This window comes from Meles meles, chromosome 18, assembly GCF_922984935.1.
Source record: "Meles meles chromosome 18, mMelMel3.1 paternal haplotype, whole genome shotgun sequence".
In the NCBI taxonomy this organism is placed as follows: domain Eukaryota; kingdom Metazoa; phylum Chordata; class Mammalia; order Carnivora; family Mustelidae; genus Meles; species Meles meles.
In genome coordinates, this window is record NC_060083.1 from 57,641,972 (window position 1) to 57,669,657 (window position 27,686).

A 27,686-nucleotide genomic window follows, 5' to 3' on the forward strand; every position below is an offset into this window, starting at 1 on the left:
TCCTTCTGTGTTCGTCCCCCTTAGTTTTATAGTCTTAGCTCTTACATTAACGTCTGTGATCCATTTTGCGTTAATTTGTGTGTGTGGTGTGAGGTAGGGGGCCATGGTCATTCTGCCCCATGTGAAAGCCCAGCGGGCCCAGCACCCTTTGTTGAAGAGACCATCATTTCTCCATTGATCTGCCTTAGTACCTTTTTCAAAAATCAGTTGGTCATAAATATAAAGGTTTCTGAACTCTCAATGCCATTCCATTGATGTCCAAGGATGTCATGTCTATCCTCATACCAGTACCATGCCTTCCTGATTATTCAGTTTTAAGTAAATGTTTGCTGAATGAGTTAGTGAGAGAATGGAAACTATAAGAACAAATACAAGGCATTAAGTCTGGCATTCACAAAACCTATGAATTCCCAGAAAAGTCTATGTAATTAGATTTCCTTTTTTTTTTAAGATTTTTTTTTAGAGACTATTTATTTATTTGACAGAGAGAGAAACAGCACAAGCAGGGGGAGCAGGAGAGGGAGAAACAGGCTCCCCACTGAGCAGGGAGCCCGATGTGGGGCTTGATCCCAGCACCCTGAGATCATGACCCGAGCCAAAGGCAGACATCCAAACGACTGAGCTACCCAGGCACCTCTAGATTTCTTTCTTTTTAAAAATAAACTCAAGTTGGATGCCCAGAGGGCATTCTTAGGCAAAAACTCCAGCACAACGTTGCTTGGTAAAATGAGGGACTCTATCATCTCTATTGCATTTTTCATCTGTTTCCTAAGCTTGGACATTTGTCTGTGGGTTTTACTTAAAGCAGGACTCATGTCCTCCAAGAATGTTCCCTCCAGGTCCCCTTTCTGTTCAAAGGTAGCAACATCTGCTCACAGGCAAGAACCTAAACTCTGGGTGACCAAAGACCTTTGGTTGTAAATCCAAGCACGGCAAGGCTCCTGTCCAGACGTCCTCCCCATGGCTCCCACCCACTCATGCAAGGGCTCTGGGCAGGCCCATGAGCCTCATGGACCCACAGTCTGAGCCCTGGGGAACTTGCCATCAAAGACCCACTTTCTGAGAGTTAGGAGTGTCCGGCAAAGGGCGACTCTGCTCACCTCCATGATACAGTCTTGTAGACAGACCTCATCAGCTGGCCAGCCATGGAAGTCACAAAGCTTTCAGACCCCACAGAGTGTCCTGGTTTAACGGGTCAGTGAAGAGAAGAGCCATCTGTGGGAACTGCCCACTGCATTTCTAAGACTCCCAGTTAGCCTTTGTGAGGAACCTTTTCTGTGTGTCTGATCCTTGCATTCCCATGGCCCAGCAGCCCAAGTGCATCAGGTGTGGGAGTGACTGAGTGGCCCAGCCACCGTCAAGCAGCTGGGGAGAGTAGCAGGACCAGAACTTAAAGTCAGCGTCCACCCCAGCTTAGAACTCTAGGAAGGCAGCTGTGGACAATCAGGTGGTTGGGTGGGTGTTTCCAGAGCGGCCTGGGGCTCTCAGATCCATGGGCCGTATAGACAGGTCCAGCACGTGGCAAGGAATTTAGTCTAACATGATCGCCTCAATATTTCTTCCTGCCCCCTAATAACCATATTAGCTCAGTAAACAGTACTGTTTGGTAAGTAAGGGCTGTGGAGTCAGAGCAGAGCGGCTGGACCCCTTCTGAGCCATATGGCCCCGGGCAGGACACTCAGAGTGTCTCTAAGTATGAGATTCCGCCAAGTCACATGGCGATGCTATTGTCCACCTCAGCACAGATGCAGGAACGGAACCAGATATAACGTATGTAGTTATTACTCAATGGATGGTTTTTTTTAAAAATGCAGATGTGGCTTCTTAACAAACCCCCTAGGACCCCTCCTCTCAATCAGACCGGGAACATGGAGCCACCCCTGGTGAGGGGAAGCAGCCAGGTGGGGGCCCTTACCGCACACCGCCCTCTGCCCCCCACCCCCGCCCCACAGCCCCCGGGACCATGGAGATCGTGTACGTGTACGTCAAGAAGCGAAGTGAGTTCGGGAAGCAATGCAACTTCTCAGACCGCCAGGCCGAGCTGAACATCGACATCCCGCCCAACCCCGAGCTGGCCGAACAGTTTGTGGAGCGGAACCCGGTGGACGTGGGCGTCCAGTGCTCCACCAGCATGTCAGAGCACGAGGTGGGACCCAGCCCCAGGGCCCGGGCCGGTGGAGGTGTGGTCCGCGAGGGCGGGACAGCGTGACTCCATCCCGGTGACAAGAAGCCAGTGAGAGTGGCGCAGGGCGGGTGCTGGAAGTGTGAGGGCAGAAGGACCCTGTGACCCACCACGGTGTCTGGGGCAGGAAAAGACCCCGCACCAGCCGTTCCCCAGGCCAGGAGAATGTGACTCAGGATGCTGTCTCTCCTGTGGGCTCTGGCCTCACCCCTGAGACCCTTGCTAGAGTCATCTTGGGCATGTGGTGCACCTGGGAGAGGTAAACTGAGGGAGTGGGGATTCGGATCTCCAGGCAACTGCTCCGCTTGTGAACAGGAAAGGGTGCTATGGAAAGTTCTAGTCAGAAGGGCACCCATGATAGGAGAGTGGAGGGGGTGGTCAGGATGCAGTTCGAGCTCCTGCCTGTCTAAAGGGGAGGGTGAGCCCCTCGATTGTGTCAGGCCCTGCTGAGAGAAAACGAATTTGATGGAGAGAAGCCACTTGGTCGTGTCCCAAATCAACCCAGTGAAAATCCCACTTGATTTGGCCAAACACACTTCATGGGCAGCTCCAGCTCCTCCCGGCTCAAACGCACTGAGTTCCTTGCTCTCCCCGGTCTCACTGCTATCATGGGGACCGGGGGCAATGTCCTGGGAGTAGCCAAACAAACAAGATGGCCTTAGGGTCTCCACCCCATGAATGCTAGTTGCTTTTGTGAGCCCTGGCCTAGAAAGGAGAGAAGGGAAGTGACTCCTTCCTGGGTTTGGGGTCTCCATTTGGGGTGATGAGAAAGTTCTGGAACTAGACGGCGACGATGGTGGCACAACATCGGGAAGTTCCTTAAAGCCACAGAACTGTACATTTTTAACCCACTGAGCCACCCAGGCGCCCCAGAACTGTACATTTTTAAACGGCTAAAGCGACAAATTTTATTTGTATTTAAAGACAATTTTAAAGGCGGGGGATAGAAAGGAGGCAAAGTGGCAAGTTAAAGGGGTAAACTATGACTGTCCCTACCGTCCTCCCCGCCACAGAGAACATGCAGAGCAATCCCTCCCTCTCCATCATTTCCATCTTTCCGTGCCCGTGACATTGCTCAAGGTAAGGCGCGGCAGGCTCACTCACTTCTTTTCCTCTGGGATCGCGCAGAACAAATGCTGGGCTCCTCTGGTCCTTTAGGCTTTAGATCAAGTCAGAACTGGATTTCCCACGGCCAGTGGCGTCGCAAAGCTGCTAGCTCCGTAGGGCAGCACTTCCGTGGCCACCTGTGACCACCTGTTCCTTGCTGGAACCTGACCGTATTGCGGCTTTGGCCAGGGGATCCTCTCCAGGGGACAGGGGGCCTGGGGTGCTGGTTGGCGGTCATGGCCTCGTGTTAACACCTGGAGCAAGGACGCTCTCGCCCGCACCTCTCTGTTCAGGCCAACACGGAGCGGTTTGAGATGGAGACCCGGGGCATTAACCACGTCGAGGGGGGCTGGCCCAAGGATGTGAACCCCCTGGAGCTGGAGCAGACGATCCGGTTCCGGAAGAAGGTGGAGAAGGATGAGAACTACATCAACACCATCATGCAGCTGGGTTCGGTGAGGCTTCCTGCAGCTCCAGCCATCACTCCGGCTGGGCGTGCCTGGCACTGTGCTGGGCTCCTGAGGGTACTCGGGGCGAGAGCACTGACTGCCTTCAAGAACCTTCCATCTGGGAGCAGGCAGACCCATCCACAACAGCAAACCAAAGGGGAAGGCGAGAGGGTGCGAGGGCTGGACAGGCTGTAGGAGGAGTGTGACAAGAGCTCCCCTTAAGCAAAGAGGACCCCGAAGAACCCCACCCAGCAGCCACCTGCCAATAGGGATCATTCATTCATTCAGCACATGTGGACTGAGCCTCTAGCCTCTGCCAGACCCAGCAGAGATTGCAAGAATGAATTGCAAGAAAAATTGCAAAAATTTCCATGCATTCTGCCCCAAAGAGTTTATAATCCCCTAGAGGTCAATGACAAATACAGAGCTAGCACCCTATAAGGAGAGGACATGCTGTAAGAGAAGGGATGACTGCTATTTTGCTCCTTAAGGCAGGAGATTTGACTTCCTGCTGAAGGGATCAGGGAAGTCTTCCTGAAAGAGGAAGCCCTTGAGCTAGGCTTTTCCTTGCTGGGCATCTGGGAAAATGGTGAGGGCCTTCATGGTGAGGGCTGCAGAACTAGAACATGGGTGTTGTCTATGAAGCAATTACCAATTCTGTTTGCCTAGAGCAGTGTTTCTTCACCTTTTTTATTCATTGTTGTCCCCAATGAGCTTTTTTAGACATTTTTTCCTAATTGCCTCCCCCTGACGTTTTAATACCATATGTACATTGTTTATGTACTCTATGTATATCTGTGCTTTCTACATAGAAAGTAATATTATTTTACTCCCCAAAACCAATTCTCACCCCCTTGGAAGTGATGGTGACTCCATGGAGAAGGTATGGATGGGCACAAAGAATAGGAAAGACCAATGGGTATGTCTTGTCCCTCCCAGACTCCATCCCAGTCCTGGTCAGGCTGCAGGGACCTCTCTTTCCCGCTAAGAACACCCGACGTGTCCTCCTCAGATCATGGAGCACTGCATCAAGCAGAACAATGCCATTGACATCTACCAGGAGTATTTTGATGACGAGGACGAAGTGGAGGGGACAGAGGAGGCCCCTTCAGCTAAAACCATCAATGTTTTCAGGTACCTCTCTAGCTAGGCAGATGTCTGGCTGATCTCTGTCACCCCTACGGGTGGGTGCTTCAAAAGGTCACTCCTTGCCGATCACTCCATGCCGTGGGTACAACGCCATCTGTGCTCCGATCTTGGTAAAAAGCAGAGCCATAGAACGCCCAGCAGTCAACAGGTCCTTACCTTGGGGGTAAGGTCTGGTTGATGGAAAAGGAAGACAGACTTGAGGGAAAGACTAAGAGAATTTGCAAGGCTGGGTGCAAGTCTAGTTGACTCATGCAGGGCAGAATGAGCACAAAGTACAGGACATCCGTGACCCAGCAGCTCTGTGGGCAAACAGGACCCTCATCCCACACTCATAGGAGTGCACCTGGTAATGACCTCCAAGGATAGCAGTTTGACAACAGGACTTTGTCCTATAGACACGTGTGTGTGGAATCACTGTGTGTGTGGACATTCACTGCAGCGGGACGTGGGCTATAGCCAAAGACCAGAACCAAGCTAAATCCATCGGTAGCAGACTGCTTCTAGCAATTCTGGTAGACCTACACAGTGGAATACCATGCAGCCATCAGAATGAAGGAGGCAGCCCCTTCCATGAAAAGATTTACTTTGTGAAGCCAAACCAGAGCAAACAAGTGCAGAACAATATGTAGGGTAGCACTATTTTTTGTTTAAACCACACACACACACACACACACACACACACACACACCTCTGCGATTTTGGAAGTGGCTAGCCTCAAATACCAACTCTGGGGGATTCGTTGTGCTACCGTGACCCTCTAAAGGTCCTGGGAATTACTTGACCCTGTCTCAGCTCAACTAGGAAGGACACTTTTGTGATCCAGGACTGAGTCGTGAAGTGCAAAGCAGGACCAACGGCTGCAAGGAGAGGGTCCCAGCTTCCTGGCGTCTGACCTTCCATAGGGACACCTTAGGAGGATGATGGGTTAGACATCATCCCATCCCAGCCTCCATGTTTGACAGATGAGGGGACTGACCCCAGGGAGGGGATGGTGCTCAGGATGCACGGTGGGTAGGTGACCCAATCAAGGATGGGACTCTGGTCTTCTGGATCCCAGCCTGCCCTCCTCTCACTCTAACAGTGCTCCTGGGGAGGAGGGAAGTGGAGGAATCAGGGTGTGAGAAAGTCACTTGGCTTTCCACGTTCTTTTGTTCCTTCTGATTTCTTCCAGGACAAAGTCTCAGTTGGGACCTCTTCTACTTCTTACTCATTCTGCTTCCTGCCTTTTTTTTTTTTTTTTTTTTTTTTTGATTAAGAGTTTATGTTTCAGAGCAGTTTTAGGTCCACAGAAAAACTGATTAGAAAGCACAGAGAGTTCCCACATGCCCCCTCCTCCCGGCACCCCCACAGCCCCCCTGCCATCAACACCCCGGCCCAGAGTGGGGCCTTTGTCGCCATCATGAACCACTGTTCTGATACAGCACCATACCCTGGGAGGCTTACAAGCAATAGAAGCTTCTTTCTCACAGTTCTGAGGCGGGAAGTCCCAGATCAGGGTGGTCAGGCTCTGCGCCAGGTGAAGACCCACTTCCTGGTTCACAGGCGGCCATGTTCTCACTGAGAACTCACATGGCGGAAGGGGTAAGGGAGCTCTCCGGACCCCCTTTATCAGGGGCTAATCCCATTCTGAATGGCTCAGGACCGAATTACCTCCCACAGCCACCCCCCAATACCATCACACTGGAGAGGAGGTTTCAACCTATGAATCTGGGGGACACAGCAGTCAGCCTGTAGCACCCCCAAATCCACCGTTTGCCTTAGGGTTCACTCCTTGTGCTGTACCCTCCATAGGTTTTGACAAATGTATCGTACAGAATGGTTTTACTGCCCTCAAGGTCCTGTGTTCCACCTATCCATCCCTCCCTACCCCCAAACCTTTGGCCAATGCTTGACCTCTTTACGTCTCTGTGTGTTCCAGAATGTCACATAGCTGGAATCATACAGTTTTGTGGCCTTTCACAGACTTGTTTCCTTCACTTAGTGATGTGTGTTGCGTTTCCACCCTGTCTTTCTATGGCTCGATAGCTCATTTCTTTTCATGCTGATTAATATTCCCTTGTCTGGATAGACCCTGGCTTATTTTTTTTTAAGATTTTATTTATTTATCTGACAGAGAGAGATCACAAGTAGGCAGAGAGGCAGGCAGAGAGAGAGAGAGGAGGAAGCAGGCTCCCCGCCAAGCAGAGAGCCCGATGCGGGACTCGATCCCAGGACCCTGGGATCATGACCTGAGCCGAAGGCAGAGGCTTAAACCACTGAGCCACCCAGGCGCCCCATAGACCCTGGCTTATTTATCCATTCACCTGCTGAAGGATGTCTTGGTTGGACACCCTTCAACCTTCACCTTGGTTGGTTCCAAGTCAGGGAGATTATGAGCAAAGCTGCTGAAAACATTCACGTGCAATGTTTTGTGTGGACAAAACTTTGCAACTCTTTTGGGCAAATACCAAGGATTGCTGGATTCTGTTTCCCTTTTTATTTCAGTAGCAATGGGAAACCAGCCATATCAGAAGCAGGAAACTCCCTTCACTTCTGGATTCTTGATCAGGCTCAAAACTTCCAGCAAATGAAAATATCAGACTAGAATTTAATATTTTTTTTTATTTCCATGGGTTTAGTGTTTATCATTGCCTTCTGTTTATGGCTGGCAAGGGTGGATTTTTAAGATTAAGATTAAGAGAGTCCTCTAAACTTTGTTCTTAAAATAAATTTCTCTGTGGGGCATCTGGGTGGCTCAGTTGATTGAGCATCCGACTCTTGGTTTTGGCTCAGGTCATGATCTTGGGGTCGTGAGATCAAGCCCCGTGTTGGGCTTGGCACTGGGCATGGACCCTGCTTGGGATACTCTCTCTCTCCCTCTCTCCTGTCCCCTGCTCTCTTGCTCTCTCTATCTCTCTTGCTCCAAAAAAAAAAAAAAAAGTTTTCATAAAGAAATAATTGAGTAAGTAAGAGGTAAAGAGGTGTGGGAAGCCTTCAACCTCCATTCTAGTCTTCTGCTCTCTTGCTCTCCTGTAAAGGGACCCCCAAGAGATCAAGCGGTCAGCCACACACCTCTCCTGGCACCCCGATGGCAACAAGAAGTTGGCGGTGGCATATTCTTGCTTGAATTTTCAGCGGGCGCCTGAGGGCATGAGCCACGAATCATACATCTGGGACCTGGGTGAGAAGCGGAGGAGTCCAGGAGGCCAGGAAAGCTGGCGGGGGAGGGGTAGGCGAGAGGCCAGAAGAGTACAGGAGTGGAAGATAGAAACTGCAGACCAGGGACTCTCACAGGGCTGGTCCCTCATAGGAAGGGACCAAGGACCCCAGGAAGCCGCTCATCCCTTCCCTGTCTGGGTTTAGACGCAGCCAAACCAGAGCCATATCAGAAGCAGGAAACTCCCTTCACTTCTTGATCCTTGATCAGGGTATTCAAGACCAGACCCCAGCAAATCCCAATTCAGACAGACTCCTCTCTGTGCCACCTTTCCTGGCATCTGTCCTTCACCCATGGCCAGGAGGAGCAGTGTGTCCACTTGGGAGCACAGACATGTTGTCTCTCTCTAAGAGTGTGAGCTTGGCTGGGAGACTGTGTTGAAGGGCTACACAAGGTCAGACGTCCCTTCACTGTCACTGGTGTGAAATAAATGTTAGCTGCTATGAGTAAGTGCAGGCATCAAGCTCAGAAATGAGCCCACAACACTCTAGAACAGCCCAACAAATGCTTACAGCCACCCTGGGGGCTGGGCTCCACCATTAGTCCCCTTATACAGACAAAGAAACTGGTTTGGAGAAATCAGGGAGAATTGGTTTTATGTAAAAACCTTGTGGTCAAACCTGGTTTCCTACCAAACCCACAAAATGGACACACACACAGACACATACACACACACACACACACACACACACACACAACACACACATTCCTGATTACCAGAGAGAAAACCACCAGAAGAGCTCTTAGGGTCAAGAGTTCCAGATTCTGGTCCCCAGGGCCCAGAATTTGCAGCCTGGAGGAAGACAGGGGCGGGGTGGGGGGGATTCCCGGCTGTCCCCTCCACTTCTCACTTCTAGATGGGTTAAACTGTTTGACCCTGTCCTTTGCTTTCTAGACCATGGTCCCCAAATGGGACCATTTCTTGTGTGTTTATTTGTTTTATAGAAAACCCCAACAGGCCTGAAATTGTCCTGAAGCCATCTTCTCCTCTTGTCACCTTGGAGTACAACCCCAAAGAGTCCCACGTGCTTCTGGGAGGCTGCTACAACGGGCAGCTGGGTAAGGAGGGGCCCGGCCCCCGCCACTGGGCCTCCTGAGGGGCACAAAGGGAGGTGGGGACTTCCCACAGTGGATGGGCTCCAGACATCCGGGTGGGTCAGGGTTTGCTGATAGCTCAGCTGGGTATCCAGCTGTAATAGTTCAAGGAGGTCTGAAACCAGTTCAGAATAAAAAGTTTTAAGAAAACTATAGGTCAAGTATAAAGTCAAGGAGCATTCACCGCCCCCCTGCCCCAGCTAGGATAGAGTAGCTAGGGGGCAAAGGGATAATGAGACCTTTGAGGAGCTCCATCTCAAGAAAGGCAGGCAGAGACACCTGTACGAGGATGGGTGTGAGTGATTCCCGCCATGCACAGTGAGTGGTGACACGTTCCCTCCTCCTCGGATGGTCAGGAACATTTGGTATGAATTCTTTAAATGTTCAGTAGAATTCACCAATGAGGGCATCTGGTCCTTCCTTACGGGAAGTTAAAAATTGCTAATGCAGGGGCGCCTGGGTGTCTCAGTGAGTTAAAGCCTCTGCCTTTGGTTCAGGTCATGATCCCAGGGTCCTCGGATCGAGCCCCACATCGGGCTCTCTGCTCGGCAGGGAGCCTTCTTCCTCCTCTCTCTCTCTCTCTGCCTGCCTCTGCCCCTACTTGTGATCTCTGTCAAGTAAATAAAATCTTAAAAAAATTTTTTTAATTGCTAACGCAATCTCTTTCTTAATTAATTAATTCATTGATGGTTGGATTAGAGAGTACAAGCTGGGGCAGGGGCAGAGGGAGAGGGAGAGAAAGAATCCCAAGCAGACTCTGCACCTAGTGTAGAATCTGATGCGGGGCTTCATCTCACATCCCTGAGATCATGACCTGAGCCGAAATCAAGAGTCAAAGGCTCAGCTGACTGAGCCACCCACGTGCCCCTCTAATGCATCCTCTTCATTTGTTCTGGATTGCGTCACACTTTCTAGGTCTTCTCGAATCAGTTTTGGTAGTTCCATTCCACTTTCCTTCTGTTTCTCAGATGGGTCATCTCAAATGACCTCCGTCCAGCTCAGGGGGTCTTCTGTCTGCTCACATACGTTGCTGAGCCCCTCCACTGAATTTTCATTTCAGTGAACATATTTTTCAACTCCAGAATTTCTATTTTGTTCTTCCTTTTTAAAAGAATTTCTGTCTGTTGGCGTGCCTGGGTGGCTCAGTCAGTTAAGCGTCTGACTCTTGATTTCAATTCAGGTCATGATCTCAGGGTCATGGGATTGAGCCCCACATCAGGCCCCTGCTGAGTGTGAATTCTGCTTGAGATTCTCTCTCTCCCTGTCCCTCTACCCTTCCCCTGCTCATGCTCTCTCCCTATCATCATCATCATCATCATCATCATCATCATCATCATCATCTCTATCTCCTTATTGATACTTTTTCTTTAGCGAGATATCATTCTCATACTTTCCTTTACTTCTTTAGATATGGTTTCCTGTAGTTCTTTGAACATCCTTAAAATCAATGATGTAAAGTCTTTGTCCAATAAGTCCCACAGCTGGACTTCCTTGGGCTCAGTCTCTATTTATTGCCTTTTTCTCTGTGTAGAGACCATATTTTCTCATTTCTTTGTATATCTTGTAATTTTTTTGGTGGAAATTACTCTCTTTACATAAATATATATATATATATATATATATATATATATTTATATAAATATAAAGTGAAAATTTGGAAATCAGGCCCTATACCTGCCCAGGGTTTGTTTTCCTTACTGTTTGCTCTAGTGGTTCATTGCTTCTTGAATTTTCTAGACCAGTTTTGTGAAGTCTGTACTCTATCCTCAAGCACCTGCAGCCAACCAGTTTTGCTGAGAGCCCCCGTGTGCCTGTTTGAGCATGCCTGCGACACTCAGCCAGGCAGCTGCTGGCCCTGCCTGAGCCTCTGCACAGGACCTCGGGGTCGGCCAGAGGCAGAGGCTTAGGACCTCCCTTGTTCTGCCCTGAGCATGTGCACAGCTCTGGGCACGCATGCAGCCCTGCCCAGGCAGATGGCCTTCCAGATCTCCAGGAATATGTTGGAGCTTTTCAAAGCCCTTCTGGACATCTTGTTCTCCATGCTTACCTTTTAAGCTTTGTGATTAGTTTGCTGTTGGCCCACCTTCAGGAAGCTGCAAAGTTAATCAGTTGCCTGTAATTATCGTCGTTTTCAGTAGTTGCCTCCATAATAAGACATTTTTTCACTCATCAAGCTCCAGGTCAAGTTGAATACAGACAACTTGCAGAAGAACCACCAGGCAGGTCAGACAGTCGAGGTTCTTTGGACGGGAGACTCTGAATGAGCTCTGACTTCATTACCTCTCTTGTGGCTGCCCAGCTGCAGATTTTTACCAGGAAGGTGGAATGTTATTTTTATTTTTTTGAGGTTGCCCCATGGGACTTGGAGAGTGTGGGGTTTTAACTTGGGCAAGTTAAATTGCCCCAAAACTCACTGTCCTTACTAACATTCAGCTTTCTCCTGAACACTCTCTGGATGGCTGCAAACTTTTGGCTAATTTTCTGAAAAAGCTGACCAATAGTTTTTGCCAGTTTTCTCATTGCTTTTATGGAGGAAGAGATTTTCCGAGGTCCTTAGGCTGCTGATTTTGCTGATGGAACACCCAGAAAACTGGTTTTTGGATCCCTGGGGAGATTGGAAGGAAGCTGCCCACATGGGTCCTGCCTGCCTGCCTACCCTCCACCTCTGGCCCCCCAGGCAGCAGATACTCAGCCTCTGTGGCTGCATCCCAGGCCTGACTTGACCTTGGCCCTAAAAAGTGCCCCCTACCCTCCTACCTGCACATGTTCTCTTCATTCCCCTTCTTCCTTCCAGAGTGGGAGCTGAATGGCAGGGAAACTTCTTAAACACTCTTCTGAGGCCTCTGACTACCCCCTCTCAGGCCTGCTGCCTCCTCCCCGGGATCAGTCATGGGATCCCACAAGTCTCCTGCCAAATTACCTGATGCCAGGGCTCTAGAAAACAAATGGAGCCACAGTGCATGATTTATTCAGGAGCCTTGCCTCGCTCATTATTCATAACTTTTCAGGGCTCATCCCACCAGCTCAGAACAGCCTGGGGTTTGGGGGCTCTGCTGCCTGTGGGAGGGGCTGCAGGGGGACCTACCCTCGAGCACTGCTCTGCCCAGACCAAGCAAGCTTATCTAAAAAAGCCCATATCCGAGCCAGGCCGCTCCAGGGGCAAATGCCTTGGAGTTCAATTCCATAAATCAAAACATGGATCGCGTTTTTGTTGATTTCCTAGAAATAGCTCTGGGTAATAGAGGGGGTCCTTGCTGCACACTCATGGTAAAATGAGAACGCAATCTGTCAAGACAGAAACTAGATACGTTTCAAAAGTAAAGCAGCAGAGGTGAAGCCCCAGTAATGGGTGTGAGTAAAGGGTCTCTGAGCTGCATTCGCATCTCCCAGAAGGGGAGCCAAGGTGTGGAAGATAAAAGGGAAGGAGTGTATGCAGCAGGAGAGATTTGCTTCAATGTTCTTAATTTCAGGAGCCTTTCTCTGGGGGTGGAGACACTCTTCTCTCTGGCTGTATATATTGTCTCATCCTAGGCTCATCCTCAGTCCGTACTCCTTCTCACTCTTTCCAGGAAGCTTGCCCTGACCACCCCCACGCGTCCCTCACCAGACTGATCCCAGCATGAGCTGTGCTTGCACCATCCCCCTTCCTGCCCTTCAGGGACAGGGACCGTCTTATCCCAGAGGCTTCCTGAGACACATAGTAGGGGCTCAGCAGAAATGAGTGAAGCTTTCACTCTGGGAGTCTTCCCATAGAGATTGTGTGTGAACTTCAAGGGTCAGTAGGAAACTCAGGCAGGTTGGGATCAAGCCCTGATTCTGAAAAACCACACTCTTGCCAAACCCAGAGAAGCAGCATTCCTCCACCGCCTCTCCCTGTAGCAGGAAAGGGAGTTTGGGCTTCTGTTCACCTTTCCCTCATTCTGCACCCCCCTCCCTCGCTAGCCTGTTGGGACACCCGTAAGGGCAGCCTGGTGGCGGAGCTGTCCACAATTGAGTTCAGCCATCGAGATCCTGTGTATGGCTCCATCTGGCTGCAATCAAAGACAGGAACTGAATTCTTCTCGGCATCCACAGATGGGCAGGTACTGGCCGACCACTGTAGGGGGCAGGGTTGTGGGGAGCAATGACACTTCCCTGGTTCCCCTTCAAAATCCCAGGAGGAATGTTTCCTTTTGCATTTTATTTTAAAATGGAAGAGTAGGTAATGCATGCACATGGGACAAAATCCAAAAGGTACAAAAGGGCAGAGAGGGAAACACCTTCCTCCCACATCTTCCCACAAGCCTCCCAGCCCTCTTCCCATAGGCACCCACCTGCCTCAGCTTCTTATGGCTGCCTTCAGGGATAGTCTCTGTATATGGGAGCAAATACATCATCTTCTTCACTCTCTTCCTGCACACCTTACATGTAGGTAAATATCTGCACTTGATATTTTTCATTTAATGTATCTTAAAGATGGTTTTGTACTTCATAAAACACTTCCCTGTGCACATTAAGAACTCCATTAGGGGTTAAGTGTCTGACTCTTGATCTCAACTCAGGTCTTGATCTCAGGGTCATGAGTTTGAGCCCTGCGTGGGGCTCCACACTGGGCATGGAGCCTACTTAAAAACAACAACAACAAAAAGAACTGCATTGGCTATGCCATAATTTATTTAAATGGATTTCAATATGTTGTCATTCTAAGAATAATGTAGCAAAGAGTGTACTTGTATATAGGTTTTGGCACACGTGTGAAGGCACACCTATAGCATACGGTGGGATTTCTGGATCAAAGCATATAGGCATTTACAACATTGCTATGTATTGCCATATTGTGGGGAGGCTTTAAGAGTTCAGATCCCGGAGCCCATATTTAGCGATTTTGATGCAGTAGGGTCTGGAGTGAGGCCCCAGCTTCTGAATTTTACGAAGCTTGCTCGTGACCCTGATCGTAAGCCAAGTTTAAGACTGTGGGCTGGAGTGGTGGTTCTCCAAAGCATGTTTGTCCTGCAGGTCACACCGGGCACCTCTAACACCCACCCCTTTGGTCCCAGTGATGGACCCTGGGAAGGGGGGGGGGTGGAGGGTAGGGAAGGCAAAAACCAGGAGAATGGAGGCGCCTCTGGTCTCACAGTTGAACTGTCCTCCCATCAGGTCATGTGGTGGGATATCCGAAAGATGAGCGAACCCACTGAGGTGGTGATCCTGGACATTACCAGAAAGGAGCGGTTGGAGAACGCCTTGGGGGCCATCTCCCTGGAGTTCGAGTCCACTTTGGTGAGTGTCCCAGCTCTTCCTTCCCCGGCTTTCCATCGCTGGGGCAGCCAGAGCCAAGGGCAGGGCAGGCCAGGACTGCCTACCGTGGGCACGTGGCAGCTCATGGAGGGCGGACCTCCCTCCAGGGGTCATCCTGGACATACGTGGTCTTTCCAAGGACTCTCCAGCAGGGGGCAGCAGAGCTTCTTGCGGAAAGAAGCCAAGCCCTCTCTTTCACACAAAGTCACTGGCTAGTGGCCCCCGCTGAGCAGAAGGCAAGCTTTGGCAGAGGACAGGATTCCAGAAAGGCCTCACTCTGTGGGAAGAGCCCTGCCCAGGACCAACAAGGAGAGGCCACGCTCTGGCCCTGCCTCGTGTGGGTCGCTTCACTTTCTGAAGGGAAGGAAGAGATATTGGGGAAGCAAATGAGGTCAGAGGAGGCTCCTGGGAAAACCAGAGCACAGGCACGATTACAGTAGTAGTGACGGGAAGGGATGGTAAAGAAATATCGAAGCTGAGCATTAATGTGAATGTGTCAGAGGACAGAAACTTCTGGAAGCAGCAAACGAAGACGCCCCCTCCCCCCACCTCCAAAGCAAGAAAACAACTTTCCCAGATGACTCTCTGCCTTGGGCTGGTTCCTAGTTTACATCTTGCTGAAGCCCAGGCCTGGCTCCCGCTGGCGATTATCCCTTGTTTGCTCTCAGGTCATGGGACATCATTCCCAGGCCCTTGGGGCGTGGAGGTGCTCTGGCCTCACCCCTGCCCTGGGAGTCCTCACCCAAGGCTGGGGAACCAGCTGGTGAGATGAGGTGGAAGACGAGTTAACAGATCCCCACCGCTGGACGTGGTAGTCAGGGCAGAGAGGACGCAGAAAAGCCTTCTGTCCTGAAACCAGGGGTGTCCAGAGTAAGTGCTGGGTGTGGTGACCGTGCCACCACTAGTCCCCAGTGCTCCCAGGCTTGCAGCTGAGCGCAGGCCGTGTGCCGGACGCTAGTAACTGTCTTGCGTGATGAGCTTGCGTCCTCACACACAACGGTCTTGTGAGTAACGTTATTATCCCTAATTTCCAGGTAAGCAGATGAGTTGTAGTGGGGAAGTCACGCACTCTAGAACACGGAGCCACCCAGGCACAAACCCAGGGATCCGACTCCAGGCCCAGGCTCGCCAGGCCAACCCCACCAAGAAGTCTGAGGCTGGTGGCATGGCGGCCCCCCCGGATCCGGGCACTTGTCCCCGTGACTCCCTTGCGGTTTCCGGATCCGGGCACTTCTCCCTGTGACTGGCTTGCAGGAGTCTTGTGGTTTCCTTCATTACTCATGCTTCTGGGCCTTTCAAGCTGTGTCTCTTCACTTTCCTTTGATCCCCCAACCTGGAGTCCAGTTGTTTCTTTTCTTTTCTTTTTTAAGATATTTTTATTGTAATTTTTAATTTTTTTATTAACATATAATGCATTATTAAGATATTCATTTATACTTCTGAGAGGGAGAGAGAAAGCGTGTGTACACACGAGTGGAGGAAGGAGCCAAGGGAGAGGGAGAGAGAGAATCTCAAGCGGATTTCCTGCTGAGCGTGGAGCCCCATGCAGAAATCGATCGACCTCATGACTCTGAGATCATGACCTGAGCCAAAATCAAGAGTTGGACACTTAACCCACTGAGCCACCCAGGTGCCCCCTGTTCTTCCTGTGTAAAGCCATGAACTTCCTTCCTTTTTAAAGCCAAATGATCTTCCACTGTGTACAGAGCCCACCCCGTGCGTCCAGCCAGTGTCACTGGGGTTGGGACACTTGAGTTGCTTTGACCTCTTCGCCTCTGTGAATAAAGGTGCCAGGAACAGTTCTGCCCAGTTCTGCAGGGAGTGGCTGGAGGCTGGGTGAGGGGGCTTTCTAGACTCGGGCTTTGTGCTCTTTATCCTCGAGTCATTCACTTTACCTAGAAACAGACAATTAAGGGTCTGTATAGCAAAGTGCCTCGTGGACACAATGGTGCTCCGTGAAGAGGTGTTCATCACGTGGCTGCTGATGAGTCTCCCCGGGACCAGAAGAGTCGAGAGGGCTTCCTTAAGATGGGGCGCCCTGGGGCGAGTTCTCGTGGTGGTGGGTGTCTGATGAAGCTGGGAGGGTGGGGGACAGCTCCTTAGCAGGGGCTGCGGAACAGCCTGAGCAGAGGCTTAAACCAAAAGCCATCTCAGCACCTTCAGCCCCCTCCGCCCAGATCCCAGGAGGCTGCTCGCCATGACAACAAGGCCCCGAGCTGACGTTTCATGACGCCTCCGCTCCTGTATCACCCATCCCCCCACAGCCAACCAAGTTCATGGTGGGCACCGAGCAGGGAATTGTCATCTCCTGCAACCGCAAGGCCAAGACGTCAGCCGAGAAGATTGTGTGCACCTTCTCAGGCCACCACGGTCCCATCTATGCCCTCCAGAGAAATCCATTCTACCCGAAGAACTTCCTGACCGTCGGTGACTGGACCGCCCGCATCTGGTCAGAGGACAGCCGGGAGTCATCCATCATGTGGACCAAGTAAGAGGCAGGGTGGGAGGGGACAGAGGGGGCCAGCCTGGGAGTGCCCCGAGCCGCCGTATGCCCACCCATAACATGGGGAGAACGCCCCTCCACACACACCAGCTTGTGCTGGGAGCAGCCTAATCCCGCCACTTCATGGAGGAATGTGGTTCCAACAGCCTGGGCTGGTACGAATAACAGCCTTGGATTCATTTTCATGACCTCAAGACAACCCCACAAGTAGGTAGCACAGCTCCTCTTGTCCCTCATGGTCTGTGTCAGGGGACAGGGCCACGAGGAAGCAGATCCACTTGCTTCTGGTCCCTCAGCTGGCGAGGAGCGGAGGTAGGGTTTGAACCCAGGGAGCTTGGATTAAGAATCCGGACCCCTCAGCAGGACAGCTCCGTGGGTTTCCTCTCCTGGGAGGGTGGGCACGTAGGAGCAGAGAGGGACAGGGCTGTGAGCTCTGGCGTTGGATCAGAGACGCGTGTGGACTCTCCCAGTCTGCCCAGACGTGAGGCCAAGGGGACGCCGGAGACTGAGCCCCCCAGCGTCGTCCCGCTGCCCCTGGGGGAGCCGGGGAGAGCCACATCCATGGAGATGTTACAGTGCGGGCAGAGCCAAGAGACAGAGCAGAGGCCTGAGGTGGGGGAACATGTGCTCTCTCCGCCTTCACGTGTGTGGATCTGGGGTTCCCTTCCAGCTCACGTGGTCACAGGTCCTGCAATGTTGGTGCCTCTGTGGACCCGGATGGGCATCTTCTCTTCCAGGGGTTCCCAAATCTGGGGGCATCGGGATCTCCCGGGAGGAGGAGTTGTTGTTGTTATTATTATTATTATTATTGACTCTGGACTCCAAGGCTGCTGTATGGGATCTTGCATTTGACAGAGGAACGGGCATGATAAGATTTTCCTCAGGGGCTTTATGATTCCGGCTGCCTTTGCTTTTGGAGCAAAAGTCTGGGCCAATCTCCCTATTCTCCAGAGGGTGCAGAAGGGAACACTTTATTCCAGGTCCCATGGGGAGTTAGAAGGCTCCACACCACCTACCAGGGTTCTGACTTTTTCATCATATATATATTTTTATATACATATAATAAGTATGTATATAAAATATATATAATTATTGAATATATATACATATATATTCAACCGTTTTATGGAGGTGTCATTGACGTGGAAAAGGCTGTACTGAATGCACACAGGCTCCATGAGTCTGGGGAGAAGTTCCACGGGTGCAACCATGACCACCATCAGAGCCATAACCCATCACCTCTCTCCTGCCCCCTTTATTATAACTATTCCTATGGGGGGGATGGTAAGAACACTTCACATGGGTTCTACCCTCTTAGCAAACTTTACTAGTTGCTACAGTGGGGTTAGCTAGAAGCCCTACTAGATCACACTAGATCTCCAGGACTTATGTTTCCCACATAAATGAAAGGTTGTACCCTTCAACCATCACTTTCCTGTTTTCCTCCTCCCCCACGCCCCCAGCCCCTGGCAACCAGGGCTCTACTCTCTTGCTGCTGTGAGTTTGACTTTCTTGATTCCACACTGAAGTGAGATCATGAAGTATTTGTCTTTCTGGGTCTGGCTCATCTCTCTTAGGATAAGGTTCTCTGGGTCCTTCCACATTGCTGCAAATGGCAGGGTCTTTTTTTAGGGCTGGATAACATCCCATTGAATCTATAGACCACATTTCCTTTATACATCCACCGTCCGATGGACGCTTAGGTTGTCTCCATCTCTTGGCTGTTGTGAATAATGGTGCAATGAACATGAGGGTGTGGGTATCTCTTTGAGATTCTGATTTTAATTTCTTTGGATAAATACCCAGAAGTGAGTGTGCTGGGTTATTGGCTAGTACTATTTTTAATTTTTTGAGGCCCCTCTGTACTGTTTTCCACAGTGGCTGCACCAGTTTGCATTCCCACCAACCGTGTATGAAAATACACTTTCCTCTGCGTGCTCGCCAACACTCTTTCTTGTCTTTTTGATGATGGCCATTCGAACAGTTGTGGGGAGCTATCTCCTCGTGTGTGTGGTTTGGTTTTTCTTTTTTTAAATCTCTTTGTGCCTTTGATTTGTGCTTCCCTGATCATGAGTGATGGTGAGCACCTTTTCAGGAACCTATTGGTCATCTGGATGTCTTCTTTGGAGAAGTACCTGTTCAAGCCCATTGCCCATTTTTTTAAAAAAATATTTTATTTATTTGACAGAGAGAAATCACAAGTAGGCAGAGAGGCAGGAAGAGAGAGAGGAGGAAGCAGGCTCCCTGCGGAGCAGAGAGCCCGATGCGGGGCTCAATCCCAGGACCCCGGGATCATGACCTGAGCCGAAGGCAGAGGCTTTAACCCACTGAGCCACCCAGGCGCCCCCCATTGCCCATTTTTTAATTGAGTTACTCCATATGGAATTTTTTGGTATGAGTTCCTTATATATTTTGGATATTAACCCTTTATCACATATGTGATTTGCAAATGTTTTCTCCCATTCCTAAGTTATTTCTTCATTTTTCAACTTTGTGTATAGAAGCTTTTTACTCTGATGTACCCACTTGTCTATTTTTGCTCTTGTTGCTTGTGCTTCTGGCTTTATTTCCAAGAAATGGCTGCCAAAGCCAATATCAAGGAGTTTTCCCCATGTTTGCTTGCAGGAATTCTATGGTTTCAGGTCTTGTGTTTAAGTCTTTAACTCCTTTTGAGTTGATATTTTGTATTTCTTCCTCATGGCAGAAATCTTTGAAAATCTAAATCCCACCAAGTGGGAAGTATAGCACTCTCCCCGTGTCAATATCAGGAACTTCTCTGGGCACACTCTTCCTCTGACTCCTTTCCATGAGTCCCACGGCTGGAAGACTCGGCCTGGATCCAGCGGCATGTACCTGGTCCCTAGAGCTGTGGGGAAATACCAGTGGCCAGCCCCTTGGCAGGACAGGAGCCTTTTTTTTTTCTTTTTAAGATTGATTGATTAATTGTTTGATTTTAAAGAGAAAGAGCATACAAGCATGGGAGGGGCAGAGGGAGAGGGAGACAAGCAGACTCCCCACTAAACACAGAGTCCAATGTGGGGCTTGACCCCAGGAGCATGAGATCATGACCTGAGCTGAATCAAGAGTCAGATGCTTAACCAGCTGAGCGCCCCAGGGCCCCCAGGACCATAGCCTTTAAAATCCAGACTGTGAACTGCTGGTAAGCGGGTTGGTATGGCTAGAAGCCAGACACAAGAAAGAACTTCCTGCCCAGCAATGAGTCCCTGGAGTCCAGGGAGCCTGGAGGAGCAGAGCCATTGCTCAGCAGCTTCTCCGTGCCCCCCCAACCACAGTAGTCCTTGACTAGTGACACCCCCGGGTCCCCCTAGGTACCACATGGCTTACCTCACCGACGGTGCCTGGAGCCCAGTGAGGCCGGCGGTCTTCTTCACCACCAAAATGGATGGGACCCTGGACATCTGGGACTTTGTGTTCAAGCATTGTGACCCTGCCCTCAGCCTGAAGGTCATGTATATCCCACTCCCCATGCATCGAGGCCTTTGGGGTCTGGTGGGTCAGCAGTATCACCTGGGGGAAATTTAGAAAGAAGAGAGAAGCAGAAGGCCTGGTCTCTCCTCCCGTCAGACCTATGCTTCAGGCAGCCCGGGCATGGGCTCCTGGCAGTGGACCCTTCCATCCTAAGCTGATGTCATATTTGATAGCTGGAGCCGAACCCTGCTGGCTTAGGCCATGGAAGGGCATGGGATTTGGGACACGGCAGGATGGCCGTGAGGCTGGACGGAGAGGGTGGAGGGTGGGGGATGGGGTCGGGGCGTGGGAGGTGAGCGAAGGAGGCGAAGGGTTCTGACAAACCATCTCAGAGCATGACCTTCATTTTGCGAGTCAGGGGAGCCACCGAAGGTGTTTGAACACAGAGCTTGGTGAAGCGCCCCCATCCCGGGGGGCCAGGTTGTCAATAAGTCCATCCTCCCCGGACCCTTCCAACAGGTGTGTGACGAGGCCCTGTTCTGCCTCCGGGTGCAGGACAACGGGTGCTTCATCGCCTGCGGTTCTCAGCTGGGGACCACCACGCTGCTGGAGGTCTCCAGTGGGCTGTGCACGCTCCAGAGGAACGAGAAGAACATAGCTCCTTCCGTAAGTGCCCGCCCGGTGCAGACCCAGCACGCGGCAGAGCAGGCTAGCCAGAGGAAAACGTCAGGCTCCCCCCTCACTTCCCGGGAAATGCACGGACCTTTGGGGAGGCGGAGTGGTGTCCCCACATGAGCAGGTATGTGGGGTCAGGACTGTCTGAACTCGCCGTGACCTGCCCGCGCAGCAGCCCGCACAAGCACCCCTCTGGGCTTGTCACTGTCAAAGTGGTTTGATAGGTCAGTTTGTCTGGCTTCACAGATGACATCTTTTTGCAACAGACCCTGTCAAAGGATCAGAGATGCCCTTAGAGAAGACAGAGGGAAGGCAGGGATCCTGGGGAAGGGGGTTGGGAGGCTGAGATCCGTCACTACACCCTCCGCACCCCTTGAGGAACCCCGGCGGCATCTCCCCAGCACCATGGGCACACTGGGGAACTGGAGGCCTGGTGCTGAGGCCCGGGGCCAGTCCCCGGGCTCTGCTGGGACTGTGGACCTGCCCCTGAGCAGGTGCTTTCTTGGGCCCAGGGCCCACAGTGCACAGCTGTAAGGGCGTTCTTCGTGCTGCCATCTTTGTTCTGGAAACCCCTCGGAACTGGGCGACTTGGCAGCTCCGCTCCTGCCTCCCAACCTCAATGTCCAGCCCTCCTTTCTTGCCCTTAGCGCTGAGAATAGACCCCTTTGGGGCTGCACTGAACAAAGAGAACTCCGCTTGACCCCACGCTGAGAGCCGGCCGCCGGCTGCTGCCCTCCCACGCGCCTCCCTGTCCCTCTGTGCCCCAGATATTTGAGCGGGAGACCCGGCGGGAGAAGATTCTGGAGGCCAAGCACCGGGAGATGCGGCTGAAGGAGAAGGGCAAGGCCGAGGGCAAGGACGACGACCAGAGAGAGGAGGAGACCACGCTCAACCTGGAGGAACTGGTCGCCAAGGCTGAGGAGGAGTTCTTCGACATCATCTTCACGGAGCTGAAGAAGAAGGAGGTGGAAGCCATCAAGAAGAAGCCAAAGCCTGTAGGGCCCCAAGCGGGGGCACTGGGTGGGAGGGGTCTTGAGGGGAGGCCTAGGCCTGGGTTCCTCCTACTCGCTGACCTCCTGGGTGACCTCGGGCAAGTGGCCTCAGCAAGTGGACCTTAACTTGTCCATCCGGGAAATGGGAAGAATGACTCCCTCCCTCCTGAGAAGTCTTAAGTGTCCAGGTGGACTGCCCGGCTTTTGAGAGATGGGTGGTGGGCTCCGGGTGTCGACAGAGCGGGCAGGTGGCGGAAGACAGGCAAATGCTTGGAGAGGACAAGCCGGTCCCATGTCACGAGCTCTTCCCGCTCTGTCTCCCTGCGCTGGGGCTGGGCCCGGCTCTGATGTCGGCTGCTCCTTTGGCATCTGGAAGCATTTGGCTACGAGAGGCCTTATCCTCACACTGTCTGCGTGGCAAGGCGGGGCACAGCCCTCCCTCCGCTTACGGCAGAGGGGACTGGAGTCCCAGCTTCCGGCCCCTCCCGCCCTCCAGCAGGCAGCACTGACCGTGGTCACCTTCCACGGTGCAATGTACCCGGCAGACAGCGGGCTTGGTGCTGGAGGTCCTGAATGGGGCTCGTCCCGCTGCTCGAACACCCCCTCTTGGAGAAGCTGGGCCTCCGCAGGGAGAACAACCTCCCTTCGGCCTGCCTTGCTCTTAAGTTTTCTGAGGTTGGCCAGAAACGCTGGGGTCAGGGCTGAGAAAGCGGTGCGGGTCCTTACCCCTGTTGTTTCTATTCCGGGTCACAGCCCTGCGAGGAATCATGTCCATTTTACAGGCGAGGGGACCAAAGAGACTCCCCGAGGTCACCCAGGACGCGCCGTGACAGTTGTAGGACTCGTACCCGAGTCTGTCAGATGCCCTAGACCTTGCCCGCCCTCTGCACCCGCCGGCTCGGAGCACCCGCTGGGCCTTCGAGGCCACGGAGCTGGTAGCGGTCTCCTGAGCACCCAGCAGCCCAGGCCTCCACCTGCGGGCTGTTTTAGCCTCAGGGGATTAACTTCCCAGGGTGCAGGGGAGGCCAGCCCCCGCCCCCACCGTGATTCTGTGCTGTTTCTGCAGACACATCGGGATCTGGAGGCAGATGAGGAGACGGAAGGAGAGGACCAAGGGGAGGAAGAAGACAACCGGGCTGAGACTCCGGCCTAGAAGGGTCAGGCCAGCCTTGCCCGCGGCCCCACTTGCTCTGCACCTCCGTTTCCCTCCGTTTCCTGGCACAGCGCTGGCTTCACAAGTGGGCACTGAGCACCTCCCTTAAAGCGGGAGGGCTGGGGGAGCAGAGGGGCCCTGACCCGACACAATGCCCCACAAAGGGTGGGCCCCCATTGACCCTCTGAGCCCAGTCCACAGGACCTTTTGGAGGGAGGGTAGGGGCAGGGCTCATGGCTGAGCTGGGGACCCCTCCTCTCAGCCGGCCGAGCACACCCTGCTTTGCAGCCAGGCCCTGCCTCTTCCCTCGGGTTCAGCTCCCCCCAGGGCTTTTCGAGCAATCATTTTCCGCAAAGCCTGCAGACCCTTTCCAAGCGGGCTTGCCTTAGCCATGGCCAGGCCTCAGAAAGACCCATGAGCGGGGAGAGGGGCTTCTCCTCCTCCCTTTCTGACCCTCCCTTCTCCTACAACTCAGAAACATGGTCCGTCCGCTTCTAAAGTGTTTCTGGGCACCACCCCCAACCCCCTGCCCTGGCACGTTTACCTCTGAGAGGAGATGCACGAACGAGCTCGATTATAGTGGTTTGCCTGCAAGCTTTCCACTCTTAATTCTTACAAAATTAAATTAATAACAGTGCTAACAGCGAGTGCTCGTTGTACATCCTGTGCTGAGAGCTTTCCGTGTTCTCTCATCTGTTCTTTGTACAGAATCCCTGGAAGGTTTGTTCTTTGATTGCCCCTACTCTCCAGAGGAGCAATCAGATTCCAGGAGAAGGGGGGAGACTGGCCTGGGTCACAGAGCTAGCACAGGGCAGAGTAGGGACAGGAGCCCAGACACGCAGTCTCCGCCCTGCCTGGCAGGCACATGCAGGGCCCATGGGGACAGCCGGGACCGTGGTACAGCAGAGCACTCAGTGACCATTTCCAGAAACGTCCAAAGTCAAGAGGTCTCCTTAGAGCCAGCTGTGCACCCAAAGTCCCCCAAACGCCATGCATTCTGTGGGTGTCGGATAGTCCTAACGGGGACCCAAAGTTGCCCTTTAAAAACTTGCCTATGTTTAGAATCTTACTGGGGAGGGACCCAGGGCCAGCCACCCTTTGTGACCAAAGGAAAAACAATATGAAGTTGCCACTGTGACCAGACTTTGATAAAATAATCATCGTGGGGGGTGCCTGGGTGGCTCCGTTGGTTAAGCGTCTGCCTCCGGCTCAGGTCATGGTCCCAGCATCCTGGGATCGAGCCCCGCATTGGCTCCCTGCTCAGCAAGCCTGTTTCTTTCTCCCTCTCCCACTCCCCCTGCTTGTGTTCTCTCTCTCACTAGCTCTCTCTCTGTGTCAAATAAATAAAATCTTTATTTTAAAAAAAGTACTCATCATGGGACCTATTTATCGAGTGCCTGACCTTCACAACAGCCCCAGAAGGAGCGCCAACCCCATCTTCAGTCCCCAAGTCACCTATGCGCCACAGGAGGCACAGAGAGAGGGAGCGATGCCTGAGTCCCAGGAAGAGGAGTGGACCAACTGGGTTTCTGCCCCCTGCGTGGCATTGCCATCTGAGCAGAGGGCGCCCACACCCCAGGTGTCTCGCTCTGTATTGTCTCCTGTGACAGGCGCGTCACTGTGTGAGGACACGGGCCTCAGAGCTGCCCGGAGAGCTGTAGTTTCAACTGGGGGCGATTTTGCCCCCAACAGGATGTTTGGCAATGTCTGGGCACATTTTGGACTGACCTAAGTGGTAGGAGGTGCTCTCAGCAGGACCATCGGGCGAGACAAAGTTGACTACTGGTCACCCCCCCAGGGTCAGACCAGCACCTTCTATGGCTCTTCTGTGACTTCCAGAACCAGAGACCCCGGAGCCAGCACCTCCATGTGCTAAGGGCCAATGGGATGGAAACATCATGGTGGACAGGGGCAGGTCTCTAGGGAGCTCACCGACAGGCAGAAAGGGCCGGGCTCTGAGGTCTGCACCCAGCACCGAGCCGGATACTGACCCCAGAGTGACGAGCAAGCAGACACCGACTCTTCTCTCCGGGAGCCTGGATGCCCACGGGAGAGAGAAGAGCAGACAAATCCACAGGGAAATAGAGAAACACAGTTGCACAGAGGGACATCTTCTGGGAAGTCCAGGGTGCTGAGAGGGATGAGAGCAGGAAGAGAAAGTCCTCGGTGGATGTGTTGTGTCCCAGGGGCCCTTTCATTTCCCCTCCCGAGCTAGAAGTAGCCACAGCCCCTCAAAAGCAGGGGCAGACATCGATCCCTGGGGCCCCAGAGGGTCACAGGGCTTGAAAAGCACCCAGGGCTCATCGAAAGCATTGATCCTGGCTGCAGGCGGGTATGGAGGGAGGAGGAGGAGAACGTCACAGATCTCGGATTGAAAATACCATTGCTTTGTGCAAATAGTGGTCATGGATGACAACATTTGAGAGAGGAGACGTGGCATCCTCAGAGGGGAGCTTTTGCCCACTAGAAGCTTCAGGTACGTGACTTAAGATCTCAAACTCAGAAAAGCCAGGAAAGGGGGAAAGGACATGTAAGAGGAGTTTTGAAGAAACCATTTGTCTGTGCTGCCCGCCAGACAAGTAAGTGAAGGACAGACCTCCAGGACGGACAGACAAGAACAAAGCCAGGCATGATGGAAGGGAGCAGCCCATCCAGAAGGCTGCCCATGATAGAGCACAGCCAGAACAGGGGTGGGATGAGGGCTCGGGCCAAAGATGAGCCGGGGAAGGCCAGGACTCCAGGCTAAGGGGCACGGTCCATGTGAAAGTCCTCGGGGAGCCACGGTGGGATCTCAAGGGAGATGATGATGCCAAACTGTCTTTTTGAACGATGATGGTGGGAGCCTGCGTGTGTGGAGCAGATCAGGGAGATGAGGCCGGGAGGAGGCGCGAGGAGGCGTGGAGAGTGAGGCAGTTGGGTTTGCTTATACGTTAGAGTGGGGAAGACAGCGGGTGAGAGCAGAGCAAGCGGCCGCGTGCTGCCCAGGGGAGAAGAGGTAGAAGCAGGCGCCAGGCATGTGCATGGAGAAGAGAAACACCTGCAGAGGCAGAGCCCCCAGGATCTGGGTAGAGGGGAGGAGGGGAGAGGGGTCACGAATGGTGGCTCAGCGGTGTCGTCGACAGAAACCCAGAGGGCAAGCGGAGGACTCAGTTTGAGAACAGAGACAACGTTGTTACGAGTCTCTAAGTAAAGATGGGCTGTGGCCAGAAGCTCAGAAGTTTCTCTGGCGTTCACCTCTGTGAGCCATCCTGGGTGGGATTCATGCACGTGGGGGAACAGAAAAGAAAGAAAAAAGAACTATAGGCCAAATGACCAGGGGTCTCCTGTGGCTGATCCTCACAGATGAGATTCAGGGTCTGGTACGCAAGCCTGGAGGATGGTTTCCGGCCACATCACGTATCTTCAAACTTGACCTGATTCTCCCAGCAGCATCCCCATGTGCAAACCAGCCAGCCTGGGTGCGCAGCCTCGGGGGCAACCTGGGCCAGAGAACAGGACAAAACCTTAAGGGAAGCCCCCACCCACCAGCCCAACACAGGAGTATCTGGTTTCCACCAAGCCTCGCTTGGTTTATCTATGTATCCAATCAAAGGCCACGGGTAGCTTCCTGCCACTGTTTGTTAGTAAGTACACCTAACACCAGCTCCTCAGGGGCGGCCGGGGAAGCCGGTCCCAGGGCGCAGCCTGGCACCGTGCTCTGCCCCTGGATGTGTGCCAGGCTGTCTGAGACAGCCCTGGGGGAATGAACGAACGGCTCTTCCTTACCCAGCTCCTTCCACGGGAAGAAGATCCCTGTGTGCTTCCCTCACGCAGTCTTTGCAGGGGGGTTGCCTCGCTCAGCTTCCCTGGGTGGGGGGGGTGTGCAGGAGAAGATGAAGACGGACCATCAGGACCAGGAGGAGCTCCTCCACCACCACGGGGAAACCAAGCCCTGGAGCAGGGACTGGAAACACCAGCTCTCCGGGGTTCAGCAAGTTGGATGTAAACTCGAGCCCTGTTTTCCCAGGGCCTCTTGAGGCCAGGAATCCGTGCACTGTGCTCCTCCCGTGTGTAACTGGTGTTACGTTCACGGCCGCGTTCAACTTATACTTTCTGGCCTGGGACCGTGGCTCTTCCAGCGGGCAAGGGAGCCCGCAGGGCGTACAGATCCAACGGTCCTGACCTAGATTCTGGTTTACCTGTAAGGCCTTGTTTGCTAGTGGTGTCCACCGAGGCGGGCTCTTTGTGAAACACCCCATGTCATACGAGGTGCTCCCCTGCAACTCTCCAGTGGGCAGACTGGGCAGAGACTGCTCGATACCCCTCTGCCCTTGGACAGTGGCTGAAGACACCGCGCCAGACACCCCAGCCACAGCCACGATGCACGTTGTGCCCTTGGAAACACCAGGCATCCAGTCGGCGCCGGGAGACGCCCAGACAGACAGGCAGGCGGGCAGGCGGGCGGCAGGTGCAAGCGGCCAGGACCCGGAGCACGGCCCG

The 27,686-nt window shown here is 52.8% G+C and overlaps 1 protein-coding gene across 1 annotated transcript; it reads left to right on the forward strand.

Moving 5' to 3' along the window:
- Positions 1–1,963: 1,963 nt before the first annotated feature.
- DNAI2 (dynein axonemal intermediate chain 2) lies at positions 1,964–24,442 on the forward strand. Its single transcript, XM_045986442.1, has 12 exons — positions 1,964–2,146; positions 3,583–3,744; positions 4,751–4,872; positions 7,905–8,047; positions 9,029–9,142; positions 13,121–13,260; positions 14,315–14,437; positions 16,720–16,943; positions 20,288–20,423; positions 20,907–21,053; positions 21,830–22,057; positions 23,121–24,442. Exons 1-12 carry the CDS (start codon positions 1,964–1,966, stop codon positions 23,205–23,207), a joined length of 1,809 nt encoding a protein of 602 aa, XP_045842398.1. The 3' UTR covers positions 23,208–24,442.
- The last annotated feature ends 3,244 nt before the right edge of the window (positions 24,443–27,686 follow it).

Coding starts and splice junctions, on each gene's coding strand:
- DNAI2 (XM_045986442.1), top strand. CDS start 1,964: ATGGAGATCGTGTACGTGTACGTCAAGAAGCGAAGTGAGTTCGGGAAG. Junction 2,147..3,582: donor CCAGCATGTCAGAGCACGAG/GTGGGACCCAGC, acceptor CTCTCTGTTCAG/GCCAACACGGAGCGGTTTGA. Junction 22,058..23,120: donor TCAAGAAGAAGCCAAAGCCT/GTAGGGCCCCAA, acceptor CTGTTTCTGCAG/ACACATCGGGATCTGGAGGC.